The 21,274-nt window shown below is 39.9% G+C and overlaps 1 protein-coding gene across 3 annotated transcripts in view; it reads right to left on the reverse strand.

The window, feature by feature from the left end:
• Positions 1 to 1,516: 1,516 nt before the first annotated feature.
• LDB3 (LIM domain binding 3) overlaps positions 1,517 to 21,274 on the reverse strand; it is a 93,813-nt gene continuing 74,055 nt past the window's right edge. For 2 of the 3 annotated variants that reach the window (XM_066600460.1, XM_066600461.1), the window contains exons 5-10: positions 21,064 to 21,086; positions 16,083 to 16,286; positions 9,646 to 9,666; positions 4,557 to 4,726; positions 3,446 to 3,482; positions 1,517 to 1,875 (exon numbers count right to left, since the gene is read on the reverse strand). In XM_066600460.1, coding sequence (XP_066456557.1) covers positions 1,779 to 1,875; positions 3,446 to 3,482; positions 4,557 to 4,726; positions 9,646 to 9,666; positions 16,083 to 16,286; positions 21,064 to 21,086 — 552 coding nt within the window. In that variant the 3' untranslated portion in view covers positions 1,517 to 1,778. The remainder of the gene's footprint in view (positions 1,876 to 3,445; positions 3,483 to 4,556; positions 4,727 to 9,645; positions 9,667 to 16,082; positions 16,287 to 21,063; positions 21,087 to 21,274) is intronic. The other variant, XM_066600462.1, reaches the window with a different exon arrangement.

The raw sequence follows: 21,274 nt of genomic DNA on the forward strand, positions 1-21,274 counted from the left end.
TTGCTACATCTCAACTTATGACCAGGGTACTGTGTGGATCCATGTCTTTAATCACATCAGTATCCCTATGAAAATGAGGAACGAACGTTGCACAATTGTGTTGAAGTTTGAATATTTCCTAGAAAGTGCATATGTATTATGGCGGCAACTCCCAAACCCCCCTCATGGTTCAAGTGAACCAAACTCAGATCAACATAGGGTAATATGGTGATCCAAGTTCGGTGAAGAAGAAATGTGGATTGTCCAGGAACTGTGACCTTTATACCAACTCTAAAATGAGGCCAAATGATAGCCATCTGAATTTGTCCTATATCCAATTTTAAAACCAGCAAATGTTAAACTGGCCTTCAATTTAACTCTCTAATACTATGTGGAATATCCCGCCATCATTTGAAAGGTCTACCATTAATAAGGCTAATAGAGCAGCTGCCTGATAGTCCATGGGGACACTGAGAAGACCTTTAACATCTGTCAATCAGCCCACTGATTAACACAAACAAGTGATTTCTTTTTCTTTTTTTATTAACCACTTTATTTTCACAACTCAAGCACATCATGTGGCTCTATTAATACAGAATATCATAAGCAAAAGCAATACAATAAAGTTAATGTGTAATTCAAACATTAAAGCAAACCAACATCAAAACCAATACAAGAAAATCTTATATTACATCATTATCTTGACTGTCTATGGTAAAATACTAAGGAAACCTTGTCAAATCAGCCTGCTAATCAACCTACTAGCCCTAGAACTAATGACAAACATATGGAATATTCTACTATGGACTTTCTAATCTTAAGTGATACATTGCTCCTGACCTGACGCACGTCTTCCAAAACGGACTGTTTTTGGTAACATTTGTTTTTTATTCATTTAAGGGAGGTCAATCTTTATGGCGAGATAACAGTTTTTACCCAGTGTAAGACTCATTTTTAACCTTTTCCTTATACTTACTAATTAAGAACTAATCTAGATGATCAGAGTAGAAGCATTAAAGCGCAAAACCATGTCACGTATACTGTACAAAGGTAAAAGGTTATATCTCACTTAAGACAACTATGTGCACAATCATTGCAGGGCTTTCAAATGTACAGATATGGTCAACACCTATCACATGGAGCGTGTGGTTAGCAGAAAAGTAATACACTGCACTACTCAATATCACTCTGCAATAAGCAATCCTGATGACCAGTGGTAATATTGATATATGTAATCCATAGGTCCTCATTCACATGTTGGGAGCAGTCATTTAACAACAATGCAGAACTAATAATGGCCAATCTCCATTATAAATTCACTCCATTATATCCCTAGCAGTGCTAGTAAAATTACTTAAGCTATTTAGGCTGCATATCTTCATGGCATATGCTATCCATGATCTATAGTCGCACAGCTAATCCATCAACCCATTATTCACCTGCATAGCAGGCATGTACCTCAATCCTACAGCAAGAGCTCCAACCCTACATTCTAAATTACCAGCATATACAGTGATCACACAAATCCTGATAAATGTTAGTTTACAGCTTTTTTTTATTTATAGGAAATGAAATACAAGAGCTAGTTTCTTTTTTTTTCTGATTCCAAACAGCATATTAAATGCAAACTCAAAGCAAATATCCACTAATATTATGACATAGTTGATAATGGTGGGTAAAGGCACCGGAACAACAAGCCTTCGTGTGTCTTTTTATATATTTATATTATTATGTATATGGTGTGCAGGGGATGTTTATGTTCATTGCCTTTCAATAGATATTGTGTTACACGTGGGCATTTAGCTTTTAACATTAAGGATTTGTGCCGAAAGGCCATTATGCCATTTGCGCAATTTGGCAAAGCGTGGGCTGTTACGTTCCGTTTCAAACTTTTCCCTGTGGCATGGAAACAAACAGAGAGACAGAGATAGAAAGAGAGAAAGAGAGGAGGAATAAAGGGGTTAGGGACAGTGGCCAATAAAGGGGTTAGGGACAGTGACCAATAAAGGGGTTATGGACAGTGACCTTCACTCCCCACCATACAAACATGGCAATTTATTTGGATTTTTCATTGTGCCAAGATGGCTCTCTAAATAAGTAGCCTGTTAACCAATCCAATGAATACGTGGCTTGTATGTGTTTGGTTTCATATATATATATGTATGAACATTTTCCAGCTAGTTTTGAGGGAAAATGCAGATGTAGCCAGAATCTTGAGTAAAACTGCAACTACGGGATACAATTGCACCCACTAAACAACCTTCCATAATGCCAATCAAGGAACTGGAAACTTTCATGTAACAAACATATTGTGGCTTTCTCCTCTTCACTAATACCTTAAGGGGGTTTCCCTCCTAAAAAAAACCCTTTCAGTATGCAGCACATAATGCAGTGGGTGAACAGCTGTTCAGATGAATGACCATCCTGCAATACAAAGATGGCTCTAGGCTGCCAGAATGGCGCTATTTGAATAGAGTGGCCTCTATTCCAGCTAATAGAGGGGGTTCAATGGGAGGGATCCTGCTTTATGATAGTCATATTCCCCAACAGGGCATATACATAGGTTGTTTTCCTGGCACAACCCCTTTAAAAAGCAGGAATATCATTGTTTCTATGAAGATAGTTGGACTCATTACTTTTGGTCTCATTAGTATATTAGGTCCATTTAATCATGAGCTTTAATTTTGCTGGAACCCTAATCTGAAGGGGATCTGTTCTGGCACCAATGGCTGTACGTTAATGGAGTAGGTGCCATGCCCACAACCACCCATCATTGTCAGATGCAAATAAAGCGGCTGTTTTCAATCCAGTGTTGTATGTACTCTACAGAATATTTTCATATCTTGATTTTTTTTAAGTTCTGCTTTAACTACAACTTTTTCTTACACTTATAATCTCAAGAATCTACAGTATTATAGCATTAAATATATTGTGAGTAGAGCTCTGGCTATAGATTCACGCACAATGTACATATAGCCTTCAAACTAAAAATGGATATAAAGCCCCTATCCAGGTATTGGTTCACTTTTCTACCCATGGATGAGGAAGGAGGTTTGGGCCTACTTGAGCTAGCTCCACTATAACACAAATGCCTTCGTTGAGCATCCCGTGTTCCATGAAAGATTGGCTTACATTATTTTTTGCCGTTTATTATGGTGCATTTCCCTTTAAGTGTAATTGTATCAACATGTCTCCCAACTGCGTTCTGTGTTAAAACATTATTGATATATCCAAATAAATTGCTCATTTAATGTCACATCATATATAGATGAATTTGCTAAAATATATATTTTATAAAGAAAATAATGGTCACCACTTTTTTGACTATAGCCAATTGAAAAGCCAATAGCAGATTAACTTCTGTGTTAAATCTGGTTTACATTTGTGTTTATTAATTCTGCTTGGGAGCTTTAGGCATTTTGTTATCTATTAAGATGGCCGCATGATTTTGCTGCTAGTTGCCTACCTTGCTCTTCTCAGAGCATCTTCATCAGGGTCTTGCACTACAAAGGAAGTAGAAGAAAACACATTCTAAGACTATAGAATAGAATATAGAATCCAAATGTCTATAGTGAAACTCTCATGTATCAGAATGCTAGGGTATGAAGCCCAGACCACCTACTATTAGACTTCAAGCATGTGTCGTTATTATGGATCTGTTTTGTATGGAGTAGTAATTGACCACCCATACCTCAGTATATATCATGGTGGCATGCTTCATCAGATGCTTATGTACTGAGCTTTACTTCCTGAGAAACATTGCTGCTAGTGAAGAATGGCTCTGTATATACAACACCCGATACAGCATGGTGACACAAGAAACCATATAGGCCTCTATATCATGCATGCAAGGCCTAAACATTAGAAATTTCCATATTATAATATTAAAACGTTCTCATTATTGGTACTTTATATTCTGGGCAAAAAAATATATAATTTTTCTTAAAACAAGAATCCAGCTAATTCACATGAAGTCTGTTTTATCAGAAAATAATCTCTAAATGTAATTTTCTTGTAGAAAAAAAACGTTTTGGGTTTTCTGCATTACTAATGGTAGTCTCATGTACAGTTAATTCTTTAGTGGATACAAAAGAAGAAAACACTGCATCAACAATTAAATATTGCATGCTAAAGGGTTGTCAATTTGTAAACTATTGCTAGCCCATCCTCAGTATAGGCTTCCAATAGTAGATTAAAGGGGTCCAAATTTAGGGAACCTCACTGATCAGCTGTTCTTCGGGCTGGTATGTTCGCACACTGAGCTGATTTCTGCAGAAAGCAGACAGCTCTATTCCCACTGCAATGGCCAGGCTGGGTATGGCAAGCAAAGTCCCAATGAAATTAATGAACACTTGACCTGCAATACCAAGCCTGGCCACTGCAGTGGGAATGGATCTGTCTGCTTCCTGCAGAAATCAGCTCAGTGTAGGAGACTGGTAAACAGCTGATGTCCTGAGCGGCAGACCGCCACAGATCTACTGTTGATGACCTATCCTGAGGATAAGTTATCATCAGTTTACAAGTTGATAACCCCTTTCACTTACAAGCTGAAATCATAGTCAAGAAAATCTACTCACTGTATTCTGTTCCTGTCAATTGTGCAAGGACACGGAATGACTTGGACTGCAGGTTAGCAGCACGACGTGTCCAGTCTTCAATCCCTTGTTCACTTTTACCCTGATTTTTAACCACAGCCTGATATACTGGAGAAGCAATGTCTACATGAGGATCTTTAACTGGGAGATTACTGCAACGTAGAAAGACGGAATTAAAGTTTTTCTACAGGCAATGCATAGGTCCATTTTATTTGGAAGTACGTCATAGCTGGGAAAAAGGTAAATTAACATATTTCAAAATTACTCGAAAAAAGTTTAGGTTTGTATCTGTTTGCTGTTGTGGGTTTCTAATATCTCCAACACTGAAGGACTTAGGCAAGTCTTGCATTTAGAAAAAATGGCAGAATAAATATGGTATTTTGAAATTTATTGATTGTTATATTACTTTCATGATTTTTTTTCTAAATCTTTTTTATGGATAGAATTGATGGAAGTTGTAAGCCCAATATCTGTAGTTCCTTTACCCAAGGGTTACTGTTCTGTGGTGTCAAGGTAAATTCACACCTGGCAGATTTGCTGTAGACATTTCTGCCTCTGTCCCATTCATGTGAATAGAGTTTGGAGAAATCCATTTGCTTGTGGCAGAAACATTCGTGTTCAGATGAATCGAATTAATTTTCAGAAACAGAAAATTCTTCAACAAATCCACCGTTCATCATTGTAATTCATCATTACAGTTCCGCTTTGTCATTGGAACACTACATGGATCCAATCAGCATCAACATGAATGGCCACATACTAATTAACGTGACTAGACATAGTTAGTTATTGATTTGGATAGTTGTTCAGTTTCCTGTAATGTCCTTATGACCATAGTGAATTAACAAAGTACTAGATGTGTCCAAACAGGGGCAATGTGATGAAAAATACTTTTAATACGTTTGATATGCAGTAAATAAGGTTTACCGATGCTTTCAGAAATATCACACTTGGACTATGAGGGAACTTATGTGTAAATCAAAAATATGTATTACTCAAAGAGTTCAAACTCGTAACTCAGAGCTGGAATAGATTTTGTTTTTCACACAGGGAAAAGATGAGCCAAATCTATTAAGAGGCGTGTAACCTCTAATAAGTCTGGTGCATCTTATCGGGCATATAAAATGCCAGTCTTAACAAATCTGGGTCTGGATCCTTACCTCTTCCTAGTATTTGCTGAGCTTTAATTGAGTTTACATAAAGAGCATCAAATGCAATCCAGCCAGGGGCGTAACTATAGAGGATGCAGGGGATGTGGTTGCAACTTGGCCAGGAGCCTTGGGGGGCACATAAGGCCTCTCTTCTCCATATAGAGAGCCCACTACTATGAATAAAGCATTATAGTTGGGGGCCCCATTCCAGGTTTTGCATTGTGGCCCAGAAGCTTCAAGTTACGCCTCTGAATCCAGCATAAATAGAGCTTTCACATAGAGTAATCTTAATACATGTACTTGATGATAATATTTCCTACTACTGCCAAGATGTAAATACAAGAGCTTGCCTAAAAGTTCATATTTTTTATCCAATATCTTCAATTAAATGACCAATTTTAGACCTTTAGGCCAGATTCACAGAGTTGCATTACTTGTAGGGCTCGGAACAGTTCCTAGAACTATTCCTACAGAAAATGTATGTCACAATGTGTAAAATACAAACTTGCAATTTTATGTTATTTTGAAAATGGTGGTCTTTACCCACTAAAGGCAGCAGGGAAAATTTGCTAAAATCAATACACCTGAAGCTTACTGCCATTTCCAAAAAGTGCAGAAGGCTCTAAAATTGCGGAAATCTTATAAAGAGTGAATACTTATTTCACGCATACCATTTACTAATATTGTATATCTAGCAGCTGAGGTTAAACAGCAATCCCCTGTGAAAATGGCCTAAAGGCTGCAAACAAAGGTATAATTAATTAATAAGGGATATCCAGGACTAGAAAAAAATAGGGTGTACTTTTTTCCCCTAAAAACAGTGCTATGGGTTGTGAACGGCTTATTACAGCACAACATAATTCCAAAGCAATGCTGTTACTGGCAAAAAATACAATTGCCTTTCTAATCCAGGACAGCCCTTTTACAAATGAGTATGAGCCCTTGAATAAGAATATACACTCTTTGTAAAAAGCAATCCTGCCCCAGGAAGAAGTTGTCATTTTTCTAGAAAACTCATCTTGCAGTTACATCTCAAGCAGATATACAAATGATGAGAGTTGTTGTGTGATTAGATGACCTTGGCCTATAAAAGGCTCTCGGAGGCTCCTTGTGTGTAGTGCCCTCTTCTTCCGCTTATATAGAGCTTGTTGATTACTAGACGCCTCTACGACACAGAGATGAGATGTCACCCTGATACCAGAGTCTGAGAGGGGTGCATTATTGGGATGTGAGAAGCTGGATCATCAATTAACAGTCCCCCACTTGGACTGTTCAGACCAGACTGTTAGGAGGCGTTGGGACCAGTGGATATGTGAGGACACTCAAGATGACTGGACTCAAGACCCTCAATAGGCCACCAGTAGAGAGGACCATCTGATCAGACTGTTAGGAGGTGTTGGGACCAGTGGATGTGTGAGGATACACAAGGCGACCGGGCTCAGGATGCCCCTGACAGACCCCCAGTAGAGAGGACCATGTGATCATCCAACAAGCCCAAGCAGCTCCAACTGTTTTGTTGTCCAGAGACAGGTGGCACCATCGTTACAGGCCCATGTGTCTGTCTGAACCATTTCCATGGTTGAAGGACATTTGGTCTCAGAGCACCCATTATGTGTACTGCCTTTGACACTCACTCATTATCACCTCCATTTAAAGTAGTGTTGTGAATGACAAAACTGGACTGCTATGGAGTGGAACTGGGTTGTCTTCAGCGACAAATCCAGGTTTAGTTTGGGGACTGATGGCAGCAGTGTTTGTATCTACAGACCTAGAGGTGAGCACTTACCTATATCAACTTTACAATCCCACAGAGAAAGTTTCATTCTATTCTGACAACTCCTTCTAGGGGAGGGATTGTTTTTTTTACAATGAATGTATGTATGTGCAATACTCCAGCTCATTTATATACACAATACTAGAATCGAGCAAGAATATTTTTGAGTTTCTTGAAGAAGCCTTTGTTTGCATTTCCCACTATAACACAACATAAAATAATACACATAATAATGACAAAATCAAATCGATCACACAATTAAACCTCTAAGCTAAACTACATTGTCTGTCAAGGTGTAAACAATGTTGATTTCTTTATCTTTATTGGTTTCCATATTTTTACTACGGCCTGATTACACCCGATATAAAGGTATGATTGTGTCATCGATACAACAGCTATAATATGACATTTACTGTTGGTTCTTGGTATATATATTGCCAATTATTATGAATCTGTAACAATGTCAAATGTACTTTACCCGGAGCAGCTTTGACTGTGAGGTCCCGGCATGAGCTTGTAAAATATATAGAAATTAAATGGTTTTACCACACCTGTTCATGATGGACTACTCATCATTTGGAGAATTGGAACTTCACAGTGGAATATCGTAGGCTGTTAATTTTACATACCAGTTAGTTTCGAAACTATATGGACTAATATGAAGATCTCTTTGGAAGTAATAACGTACAAAGTGTGATTGTGGTAAGTTTACCACCCAGTTTTTCTTTTTTTACAATCCAGTATGAGTTGAAAAGTTTATTTTCTGCTAAACAAGAACTCTTGGCAACTACAATGTATTTGTGTTGCGTGAACATAGACTGTAGTATCTAGTGGAATTTCACTTGTGTACTTTTACAAGCTGGTAATCACTGATCACTATACGACAATATTAAACTAGTCGCCATAACTAATGAGATGCCATTTAGGATTTTGTAAAAAGAATTTCTATGAAGCAGATGAACTGCAGTTGCCTACTTTGGCTAGATTAGCCATATACTTCTTCTACTACCTTTTCAAAATATAATTAGGCCCAAGTGACTCTACAGAGATGGATGCAGTCAGGACCAGACGGCCTACCTCAGAAATGCTAATAACGAACTAAGTATTGCATATAAGAAATACATATGAATATATTCTAAACCCAGGAAAACTCTAGGGCTTAAAAATATACTTCTCAAGATTATTGACATTGACTGTGAGGTATGTGTGAAACGGGCTAGAGAAAGCACACATGGTAGAAAGAGAACAGTATTTAGACATGAGACAGCCACATACACACTAAAGCAAGCACATGGACCGATCTTGTAGAAGTGTCTACAAGGATCTACAGTCATATGATGGCTTTTGGGATCAGTAATACCCTGATATTCTGTAAGACAGAATAAGAATGCCCCTGGAACAACTTACAATTCAACCGGTAAAGAGTTGACTTTGGAATAAGAAGCACAGAAGAAAGCAAAGTTAAAGAAATCTTCTGACCCTCCAATGATATATAATGTAGCTGTCTCTCAAGTATTGTGCTCTAAGAACAATAAGAACAATACATCAACTGTGATGAACCATGCATCTTATTAAAGAGAATTTATCACAAGGACAGGTTCCCTCTAATTAAGGCATGGGGCTATAGTGGAAGTCATGTAAAACCTATTCAAATGCCAATGGAGAGTTCAAATGAAATGCCCTACGCATATAGATGTAGTATCCTGCCTCCTAAATGCTTTCTTTTTTAATTATAAAGTAATTGCTAATATATGCATTACTTTATGATCAGTAGGGGTCCGACCTTAGGGACCCACATGATCATGAGAATGAAGTGGATGCAGTGCTGATTCAAAGCTATATCTTCTTCTAATTTGAACTTGAAAGGACTTGTGCTTCAGTTCCCTGGTGGCCTGGGCACTCCTATGTAGGGAAAAATAGTAAAGAGGACACTGTAGTACATTAGCCCTGCAGCCCCTCCATTGTCAGGATCGGTGGGAGGTCCAGGAGGCAAGTTGTAAAACTGTTGAGTTAATGTAACAGGAAGACTTAAAGAATGACTCTTTAATGCAAGAACATCCCTGTGGAGTGTAAAAAATATGGTGAATATCCACCTAAGAGGAATAAACCTAGCCTTTGTAGTGAAGTGAAAAAAATGGCTACTTACAGCTCAGATGTTTCAGGAGCACTGTGATTGATACGACCAAACCCAACAGACCAGTGCATTGAGGTTTGGTAACCATCATTATGATGATGTGATGGGCACAACAGAGTGAAGTTAGTATGAGAAGTACGTTAATAAGGAAAAAATGGATAAGGAGGGGAAAAAAGAAGAATATAGTCAGTAAAGGAAAACATTGGTATAATTAACATGTCAAATTTGCCTCAGAGAAGAACACATGGTTTTAAATACACAAGGAAAAGGGTCCGACAAGCTGGAACGACTATGATGGAGTGATAGTGAACCTAAAACACAACGTGTAAGTTGATCAAGTTACAGACTTGATCACTAGTTTTAAAAGTTAATATGCATTACCAACTAATGCAATCACCTTGAAAACTAGTAAATAAGGAAAGCAATTGTTTTACTAGCATTGTTAAAGATTAATATGTAGTTGTACAGTCCCTTCCATTAATATCTAATTATCGTTCTATTATCTGTGCTTCACTTAGAAGACTTCAATAGTCTCCAACACTTATTATTCTTCTACTGGTATTACCGGTGCTACAAAAGCAGCTATGTCCAATGAATAAGACAGTAATACAACAAACAGAGGTATGAAAAGTTACTGCAAATGGAACACTGCAAAATGACAATGTACAAATCGGTATAACAGATGACTGTGACAGGCGCAAGCGTTGTACAGATCTGTGGGGAGCTGCAAACAATTGTCAATGTTATGTTCATACTTTGCTATGGTTGGAGCTGTAGTCAAGCTATGGAAGACAACAAGAAAAGGGTCCAACAGGAAAGACAATGTCCTTCCTGTTGGGATTTTAATATGTCTCGACAAAGCTATGATTTCATGGATGTTGGATCCTTTTCTTGCTGTCTTCTGTGTTTGATTCTGGTCAAGTCCGTGCATCGTGCTGGTGAACTGCTTCATTTTCTCAAGCCCTAGTTAATGCTGGTTTGCAGGGCGATGCATTGTGCTACTGGTCTGTTCAAAATACTTTACTGGTGTAGCGCTGATTCAACTGTCACCTAGATTGGATCTCCCACCTCAATATGTTATCTGGGGCAGAGGTCCCCAATCTTTTGAAAATTGCAAGTCACTTTGAAGCAGAAAATATGCATCATAATGAGTAACAAAAGGGATAAAATCTATTAAAGAGATGACCAAGTGATATGGCGTATATTCTAGTGTTAACTACCAGTTCTATGGTTTTTAATATGCTGTGACATCCGTGGTACCACCACAGTAAGCAATAGTATCTGCAGGTGCCAACAGCTGGGAAACCACATGTAAATAAAATAAAAATTAATAAATCTTGTTATTTGTATAGCGCCAACTTATTCCGCAGCGCTTTCAGGTAATTTATTTATTACCCCACCACCACCACCACCACCAAGCTGGGTACTCATTTTACCGATCTCGGAAGGATGGAAGGCTGAGTCAACCTTGAGCCAACTACCTGAACCATGTACTAGAAGAGAAAGCCATTTGTGGCCTCTGGTTAGTGAACAATGACCTGTGGTCTCATAAAAATGGTTTCTTGTCAATTTCCTCAGTTGCAAGTCTTGAGGAAGCAGGCCTAAAAAGTTCCATAATCTAAGATCAATTTAAACTGCTCATAATCCCAATAATACTTAACGTCCCATAAGACCTTCAAGCAAACAGCTGATCTTGTTGGGGGAAATTTCCATCACTTTCCCATTTCTCTCACAGCAACTGCTACAGGAGAAATGTAGTATTACATGTGGTCATGCAAATGGATGGCTGTCTGTGTAATATATGTGTAAACCGGGTGTGGCAGAGAGCTGCAGCTTGTTATCAGCTTTCTGCTTTGTCTCAGAGGTTGTGCCCTAGTACCTATATGCCCTACTATAGAGAACTACCAAAGACCTGTTTTATGGTGTACCCAAAAGTTCGGCAGATGTTAAAGGGATTCTCTTATCAAGTTTATACTGTTTGAACTACAGGCAGCAAGAACCCAAGACAGGGATGTCTCCTGCCCCCCTCCCCCTCCACAACCCCTGTGGGTGCTTTATTCGGAAGTGCTACTACGTTTCAGAGTAAACACAGTCTGAAGTTTGACTCCGAGTAACAGGGGTGGCCGAACCGTTTTCCCCCCCCGCTTGCTGCATACAGAGTGGCAGCTCTCTCCGTATACCTAAGCAGGGGGAGGAGCTGTCAATCTTCATAGTGCGGGCAGGGAAAGGCTGGTGCGACCTGCCTTCGTGACTCTGTGCTGAGCTCTGAGTCGAACATCAAAGTGTGTCTATTCTGAAATTCTCCAACAGTTCAGAATAAAACATACACAAGGGCAACAGGCATCCTGTCATAGGATTTTGCTGCCCGTAGTTCGAGGAGATTAAACTAGATGACAGAATCCCTCAAAAAAGCACAGAAATCATGTGCAAGACATTTATCTAATCTTCTTGAATGGGCACAGAATCTTGTTTATTAGCCATTAGTAGTGAACTGATGTATTCCTTATTCAATTGAACTGATAGGATAAAATATACACATAAACCGTGTTCATCCAAGAAAAGCCAAATGTTTGAGAAAAATCTCTCTGCATTGTTTAGTTTAGCGTGATGGAAGTTGTGTCAGTAATATGTAGTTACACAAGACGACAGCTTTGTGAAAACCTTTGTTTCTGAGCAGTATAACTTTCGTAGACTGTACGCACTGGTCATAGGATCACAGATCATATACAATCACTGCACACGTAATGGCTACAGACCACACTGCAATGGCTTATTGCGCTGTATTATGTGTGTACAGTATGTCCACTTTATTTCTCTCTTAGACATTTCTGAGGAGGCCTCAGCACTGTTTTGAAACTGTCCTTGTCAGCTCTTGTCTGCAGCACTTATTCTAGACAGTGACTATGTCTACGGACACAGGATCTGTACCTATTTCTGCAGTCAGTTTACTATAGCTATGGTATTTACTTACACTCTCATTTTACGTGTCTTTTTGCCTATTCAGCTGGACTGAAGTCCCTATTTAAGTGGTTCGAAAGGGTCTATTTTATGAGAGTGCTGCCACTGACATCACTGACTAAAATTATTGAATGTCTATTTCTTCTTCTGAACTTTGCATAGTAATACTTTTTATATAGATGTAGACTTCCTCTATTGGAAAACTCTTATCCAATATTTTGAAAGACTAAAACAAACCAAAAAAAATAGTTGCACGTACTTAATAAAGTTATGTTGCATCTAACAAACCTATATACTTTGTGTTACAAAGTGATATATTGGCTTACAGTCTCTGAAACCTATACACTTTTGTAATGCAAAACTCTTCTGACTTTTCACTGTAGTTGTAGTACTTGGTGGCCACATGAGGGCAGAGATTAGCTATGTTTATCCAACGGATTATGTGCTTTGTCACTGTTCTGTGGATGCCATTTACAATGGCAATGATTTAAGGAATGTTATTTTTATACCATTTCTTAAGTACAATATCTAGATACATTCAGCCTTTTGCTCCAGGTCCAGAAGTTTATCATTTGTCATTAACATCATCAGTACGATCCAGTTGGCATTCTATCGGAATCATGGGGGAAAAGCAGTTAACTGGTATAAAACAATTACTTTATCATATTTGTCTACAGCGTTCCTAGAAGTAGAACAGAAGGTAAAATCTGCAATTGAACAAGTAGCAAAGTTGCATTTGTCGGGGAAGATTGTGTATCCATGCAGCCCAGTAAGTACAGAAGTTCTTTTAGAACAGTTGATATTTTTCACGTCTACATGGTTGATGTTTCGGAATGTGAAATGCGTTAAATAGGTCTCATTATCTCCTGACATATCTCTTCTAGTAAATACTTACATTCCCCATAAAGTAACTATTCTGGAGAATACTTTTGTACAACTCTGCTTTGTGCCATTCCGTCCACTTGGAAGTTTATGACTGACTGGATAACTGCGTATTGCCTCTTGTCATTGTCCCATCAGTGCTGACACTATTCATTTATTCCTGAATTAGGCTACATTCACACAGGCAAGCATGATATTGGGCCAAGAAATCTGCCCCGATTTTACTCTTGCCAACATGCGATTTTCAACGCGAACCGTTTTTGATTTACAAATTGCATCACTTTTGTGAATTCGCAATCCTCCTGTGAGTGTAACACGCTCTTACCAGGAGGAATCGCTGAGAAATGGTACAATAGAAGAAAAAATGCTCTAGAACTATTATGATATTCTCTTGGAGATGTTGTGTGATGTGCACAGAACTCGCACGAATTTGAAATCTATTCTTTTGAATGGATTCGATCACACGAGCGATTTCTTTTCCTCCCAGCATCGCAGTGCGATCTATCTTTGGGCGTTCCCTTGGAACACCTCACTAGAGATGAGCGAGCATACTCGCTAAGGACAATTACTCGAGCGAGCATTGCCCTTAGCGAGTACCTGCCCGCTCGGAAGAAAAGATTCAGCTGCCGGCGGGGGGCATGGGAGCGGCGGGGGAGAGTGGGGGGGAACGGAGGGGAGATCTCTCTCTCCCCCGCTCCCCCCTGCTCACTCCCGCAACTCGCTCACTCGCGCAACTCACCGCTCACCCGCGACGGCACCCGAATCTTTTCTTCCGAGCGGGCAGGTACTTGCTAAGGACAATGCTCGCTCGAGTAATTGTCCTTAGCGAGTATGCTCGCTCATCTCTACACCTCACCCATTTTTTTTAATGGGACCTTCAAAGACATCGTGGGATGTGCATGCGAATGCGATGCAATGTTTCCCATTGAAGTCAGGGACTGCAATTTCACAGTAGCGATGCAGTTTTTAATTAAAAGTGCTTAACATCACTGTGAAAATCGCATGCTGGCAAGCACATATTGGGCAGAGTTTGTTGCCCCAATATCGCGCTTGCCCCCGTGTGAATGTAGCTTCATAGAGAACACAGGTATTTACTAAAACAGAGATGCCAGGCGAACAATTATCATTCAAAAAAAAAAATCCCTGGTTAGTTTGAATTTGAAGGAGAATTATCATTCAGTGTAAACACAGACAACGACCTTATGATGAATGCTAATTCATTCACTTAATGTTCATTTCATGCAGACATGAAAATCATCATTGGCTTATTCGCTAATTGTTCGGCATAAACACCGATCGCTCGGCCGTTCTCATTCACCAATACAAAGAAGTAAAAAATAAAATAGATGATTTATCTTTGTTTTTAAACTGAACACCCGAGCGAACGAGCAAACTGTGACATCATTTGTTCAATCGCTCGGGTGAACCATTATCGCTACGTGTAATAGTATCCTTAGACTTGTAAAACCCTTTCGCGATTGTCACGGAATTCGGGTTGCACAGGGTGAGTTTTACATGACTTAAGAAGACGCATTGCGGTAGTAGAATCCCAAAAGTGAGTCATTATTATAGCTGAATGTAACTGCTCATATTGGCAACACAAGGAAAGTCTGTGCAATGAATGAATTTGGACTGCTGGCGCTTTTCAGCAGCTGAAGTAATTGACAACCTGCTTCTAAATGATTTTGCCAAGATTTCAAGTTACATTATGTTACATATATCCACTGACATGATGTTAAAATGATAGTATTTTTCTGAGAATGAGGTGTAGCAGTTATGGTAATATAACACAGTTTACCTGAAATCCTATGAAAATATCCCATATTTTACTATTTCACATGAATTGTGTCTGATGACAAACTGAGCTCAACCACATTTACAAATTTGACTGTGCTACACCTCTACAAGAAATTATAAATACACTTTGGTTTCTAGAATTGTAGTAAAGGTAAAGTTAAAGGGTTTGTTTTAAACTTTTATTATTGATAACTTCAGGATGGGTCATCAATAGTTGATTGGCAGGCGTCTGCCGCTGGGCATCCCCATGGTCAGCTGTTTGCTAGGCAGACAATGCTGGAAGCAGAAAGCGCTGTCAACATTGTAGCGGCCTGGATTGGTACTTCTGGCACACCTCCCATTAAATTCAATGGGAGCTGTGCCTGCAGAACCTACCCCAGCCACTGCAAAGTTGACAGCACTCCCTGCTTTGCCACATTGACTGTTGGCCTGGCAAACAACTCTTCGGTGGGGATCCTGAGTGGCAGATCCCCAAATATTAATGCCTTATCCTAAGGATAGGCAAAGTCATAGAAAAAGATCCGGAAAACCCCTTTTAATATTGATTTTTCTTAGTCTAGTTTTTCTATGAAAGTTCTCTCAGGTAGAAAAGAGTTTTAAACATTCTGTATAATAGATCCTGAACTTGCGCTGAAGATGGTCTATATGAAATATTATGAGACATGTATAACCTTGTTGTCACCATTAACCTGCCAAATGTAACTTATATCCAGATTGCCTTCTGGTACAACACAAATTTGTGACCTGTAGTAAAGAAGGTGTGAAAGTGCTTACTTTATCCACCATGCAAGAAAGTGTCTTAGATAGCTTACCCTGTGAGATCACTGCCTCTGGCCTGTGCTTGACCAGCAATAGCATCCATAATGGCATCCTGGGAATACATGCTGATTGGGGTGTTATATTGAGCGTGAATAATTGTGGCTTTGCCTCCAGGACCCTTCACCTCAATAGGCTTGTGGGTGGAGAGGGCTGAGTCCTTCAGGACACTGGGGTTGAATCGTTCCACAAACTCAGAGCTGAGAGAAGGTGAAGGAAGTTGTGAATTGTGCAAAAGAGAGGGAGAATAGAAAAGGTGATAGTGATCAAGGTAAGATATAGGTGAATGGTCTATAGGGATCTGGATTTGGTTAGGTCATAAGGGTTAACTCATGCAGTAATGGTACACAAAACACAAGTAAATCTAGGATCATGTTAGAGATGGTGACTGTGCAATTGTGGTAGATGGTTGAGATATGCACACTGAAGGCAAATGGTATCATAAGGGACCTTCCAAAATTTAATAGACATCTTATCTTTCTTTTGGTTGAAGTGCATGGTCACTCTTAGTTGTCATGATTGGCCATGAAAGAGCAATGGATTAGGCTGGTTTCACATCTGCATTGGAACCTTTCATTGCAGATCCGGCTCAAAGTACCGGAAGAAAAATCACTGCAAAAGCCAGGCAGCTGAGCGGAAACCGAACGGACCTCATTATAGTCAATGGGGACCATTTAGGCTTCTTGATTCCATCCTGAGACGGAGTCATTCGGCCGTGGGGATTGCCATCTCCTGCTCCCCAAATGGAACAGGAAATCGGAACCCCCAATGCAGATGTGAAACCGCCCTAACATTACAACACTTTATAGCTGGAACCCCCCTTTAAGAGTCGGCTATAACAATTCTATAGACTTCCAGGTATCTCACTGTTACATTTCTGTTCTCTGTCAGGAAAGATCGACTATAGTGATCTTCAATGGGATTACTGAGAAGAATGGTCCTCCATGATTACTAGTTTCCTTCACATATCTCCAGTTCAGAGTCTACAGACACATTTAGATATGCGGTTAATGCTATTGCCTTCATATGCTTTACTTTTATGGACTTTCTAGATCTTTCTCCTGGGTACCCAGCAGTCACTGATAGACATTCTGCTGTGTGATCGCTTGTACAGGCAGCTTAAACCTCCATCATTTATTTACTAGGATGCAGGTTTAAAGCCCAGAATCACATAACCATCACACTTGAATATATTTAAATATACAGGTTGAATAGGTTTTAATAGACTATCTGGTCAAGGCGCTTCTTAGGTAGATTCATGTACACCATAGAATTGCTGCAGACTTTGTATTGCAAGAGGAGGAATCTGCAACAAGCCAGGGCAAATCTGCATCCAAGGTATGCAAAGTTTGTGATGGATTTGTCTGTGGCAAGTTTTTGTGTTATAGACTATTTTCCGTAATTTCTTAAAGGGGCTGTCTTGTTATAAACTAAGCCATGAATAATAGAATAGGGGGTCATCTGTTAGCCAGCCAATGTGCTAGTGCACTTACCTGATTCCTGCAGGAAGTAGACAGCTCCATTCCCACTGCAGTGGCCAGGCTTGATACTACAGCTTAATTTCCTATTCATTTCAATGAGAACTTTGCCTGTAATACCATGCCTGTCCACTGCAGTGGGAAAAGAGCAGTCTACTTCCTGCAGAAATCAGTTTAGTGCATTAGTGCACTCGTTCTGCAAACAGCTGATTGGTCGGGCTCCTGCGCAGTGGAACCCCACCTATCAACTTTTGATGGCTTATTCAGAGAATAGGCTATCAATAGTTTACAACTGGACAACCCCTGTAAGTACTATGGGCTTCTTCAGATGACCATATGTGCAATTGTGCATGCTTCAGCACAGGGTATTTGCTCAGTGAACGAAGTTTATGCGGTAGATTTTCACAAAACACCTGATTTAAAAAGCTATTTAGCCTAATGAGCTCCAAATGTGTTCTGTTTTTCATGTAATTGAGCAGTGTATTGCGCATGCTAATGAGTTTTGCATGTACATTTGCACACCTCCTATAGACTTCTATAAGAGCGTTTGTTGAGCAATACGTAGAAAGATAGAGCAGGTCCTATTTTTTGTGTATGAGGGGAATGAACATGCAAAAAATGTTCATGAAAATGAGCCTATTTCTGCACATCGCGGATGTATACTTTATACGAGTAAAAACGTGCAAAAAGACAGTCATTTGAAGAAGCCGTAAGTGTGGCCGCACATGGACTTAAGCGCAAAAACGCTCGCTCTTGTGCAATGCATATGTGCAGTGAAGGAGTGTTTTTTGCGCCCGCGCCTGCATTAATACTGTGTGTGTTTAAGCAGGAATTGCTCATTCACATGGGTGAGGGAATCAACTACGCCCTGATTTAAAAGGCTAATTAGCCTTATGAGGTGCCAGTGTTCGCGGCTATGCACAGTGTTTTGCGCACACACACGCGTAAATATGTGCGCACCCTCATAGACTCCTAGGGGACATTTGGTGGGCAACTATGCACCAAAATAGAGCATGTCACGTTTTTTTCACATGAGAGAAATGCGCAGGTAAAAATGAACCATGAGAATGAACCTATTGAAACCAATGGTTTCTATTCGATGCGTATTGCGTGCGCAAAAATTGCCAGCACAAATACGCGTGCAAATACACTCATGTGTGGCCGCCCTAAGACTGCTGTCTGCCGGTTGGTGTACATGGCATTTGCTATGTGCATAGGAACGCAGCACAACTCAATATGCAAACCAACCTGTGTGCTAATAAGTGGTCTTTTTCTTTATCAGTGAGAATTTCATTTTCTTGCTTGGGAATCATTGGTGCCTTTTGAAAACTAATGCTCAACATATGCAAAATGTGATCACAAATGGCAGAACATCATGGGTTGCCTCAAAAATGGTCATTTTGTGTAGAATACCAGCTTATTGTACCATTGAATAAAATAGATATCTACTTGGTGCAAAATGAGACTTCATGTCCTTTAACCTTCCTGAAGAAGTAACAGATTACTCCAAGTCTAAATATTTATACTTTCATAGAAAACTTCTATTAACACCATTAGCAAGTGTTTAAAGAAACCCCATAATATGCCAGGCTAAGACTGCGCAGAAGTTTCATTTTTACATAACTGTTTATGCCCGCAACATCAATTTGTTCAGTTATTTTTGCAAATTTTAGCATTTTGGCTTATTGGTTCACAGAAGTTGTCATTCTAGACATCTGAATGCAGGCTATTAGGTTACATGCAGTAGAAAACTGAGATAAAAGCGCAATTTAGGTTTTAAGTGTCAAGAACATGTTTAGTTTAAAGGGTTCTCTGTTGATAAAATCAGATGAATAGAGAGCAGGATTTGTTCAGCGTTAGAGGGGCCTCACAGGGGCACATTTGTATGCCAATTTGCAGCCACAGCACTGAATTGCTGTGATTGGTTGGATCGAGCGCTGGCTCTGATTGTCTGGCACTCGAACCAGTCACAGCAATCACTTGCTGGAGGCGGGGTAATTCAAAACCCCATTATCAGAAAGAAGAGAATCCTCAGTCAGGCTGACATGGCAACCTGCCGCAGCATCGGAGATCAGCGTGAGAACCCGGGCGCCGCAAACCAGGTGAGTATAAGCCCCCACCCACACCCTAAAAATAAGACACTATGCCTCTTTTGGGACACAATTTAATATAAGACAGTATCTTATTTTTGGGGAACACGGTAAGTAGGTTGCCCGCCTACTCAAACATGGCGCTGCCGAGTAAAAAGTGCTGCTGTGGGTGCTAAAGCCCGCAATTGTGTGCCTTGCTTAACACATATACGTCTTGCGATAGCCCGTGTGAGGCCGCCCTTATAGTCCCTTCTCCCTATTTATCTGTCATCCATGGACACACGTTGTAAAGACATAGACCTTATGGAGATTGGGGATCTGACTGGGAGTTGGAGCGTGCTACAAACATAGGCCGGATGCACACTACTGTATTTGGGTCTGTGTGCTGTTCATGAATTAACACTGATGATACCCTATGGGACTATACACGCTGCTGTTTTTTTACGGCATCATGTGTATCATGAACGAGAATTATGACATGCTAATGCATGTCAATGTACGAGCCATCCATATATCATACACAACACAGTTAAGTGTCCATGTGGTGTCTGCTGCGAGCTGTGCCCAAGATTCTTGGGCGTAACTTGGGCATGCAGTAAGTGTGCACCCGGCCATACTGACATCATTCTGGAGCATCTCTTTCATTTCCTTTACAATACACTGAAACCTCTTTAAAAAGACTCAGCTTTATCTAGACTAGATGTCATGTGACAGATTTCAGTTGTAACACATACTATATTTTACTTATAGGGCTCAAAAAAAACCCTGGCAGCTACTTTGTGACCTATAAGTTAGTCTAATGGGATCAAACTAGCTGACCCACTGAGTATGGGAATGAAAGTGTTATACTTACCTTCCCCACTGTCAGTGTTGAAACCGGCTGCTGCTTTAAGCGGCACTCTAAATAGTGCTTTCATTCTAAACTTAGAATGGGAGAACTACTCAATGCAGGAGCCGGTTTCAGCACTGACAGCGGGGGAATGGTGGGGAAGGTAAGTATAACACTTACGTCCCCGGACTCGGACGGTCACCTACTATAAGCCCATAAGCTTAGTTTATAAGACTAAAAGTGGCTGACAGATTCCTTTTAAGAAGACCATCTGTCTAGAAGATAATTCTTACACTTTGGAGGATATCAGAGAGGTTTGACTGTATTTCTATAACAGGATGGTGGTTGTCTTTGTTTTAACATTGTTGAGAGACGACAACCAGCAAAGTTTTCTTGAAACTATTTATGAGAACATAGCAAACTTCAGCAACATGCTCTAGTAGTAAACCTCGATTTACAGACGGGCACAGGAGGCGGGCCTCCTCCGTCATTTAGTTGCTACACACCACATGCTGACCAAAGGCACAGACCACATAAGCACACACGATCAAATGAAAGCAAGTAGCACTCTTATACTAACTTGGCACTAGTGTTGGCTATGATCTGTAGAGGCAAAGAAGAAGCATTACATAAGAAAAGTAAAAGTGAACACATGAAGACAAAAAATGATGTGATACTCTATACATGTGATACTCTTTGTGCCAGCGCACAAAGCTAAAATATGGGACTTGTCACCAGAATTCTGTTGCAGGAACCTCCCTGAATGTGCCATATTACATCGCATTCCATGA

Source organism: Eleutherodactylus coqui, chromosome 4 (assembly GCF_035609145.1).
Source record: "Eleutherodactylus coqui strain aEleCoq1 chromosome 4, aEleCoq1.hap1, whole genome shotgun sequence".
NCBI lineage: Eukaryota > Metazoa > Chordata > Amphibia > Anura > Eleutherodactylidae > Eleutherodactylus > Eleutherodactylus coqui.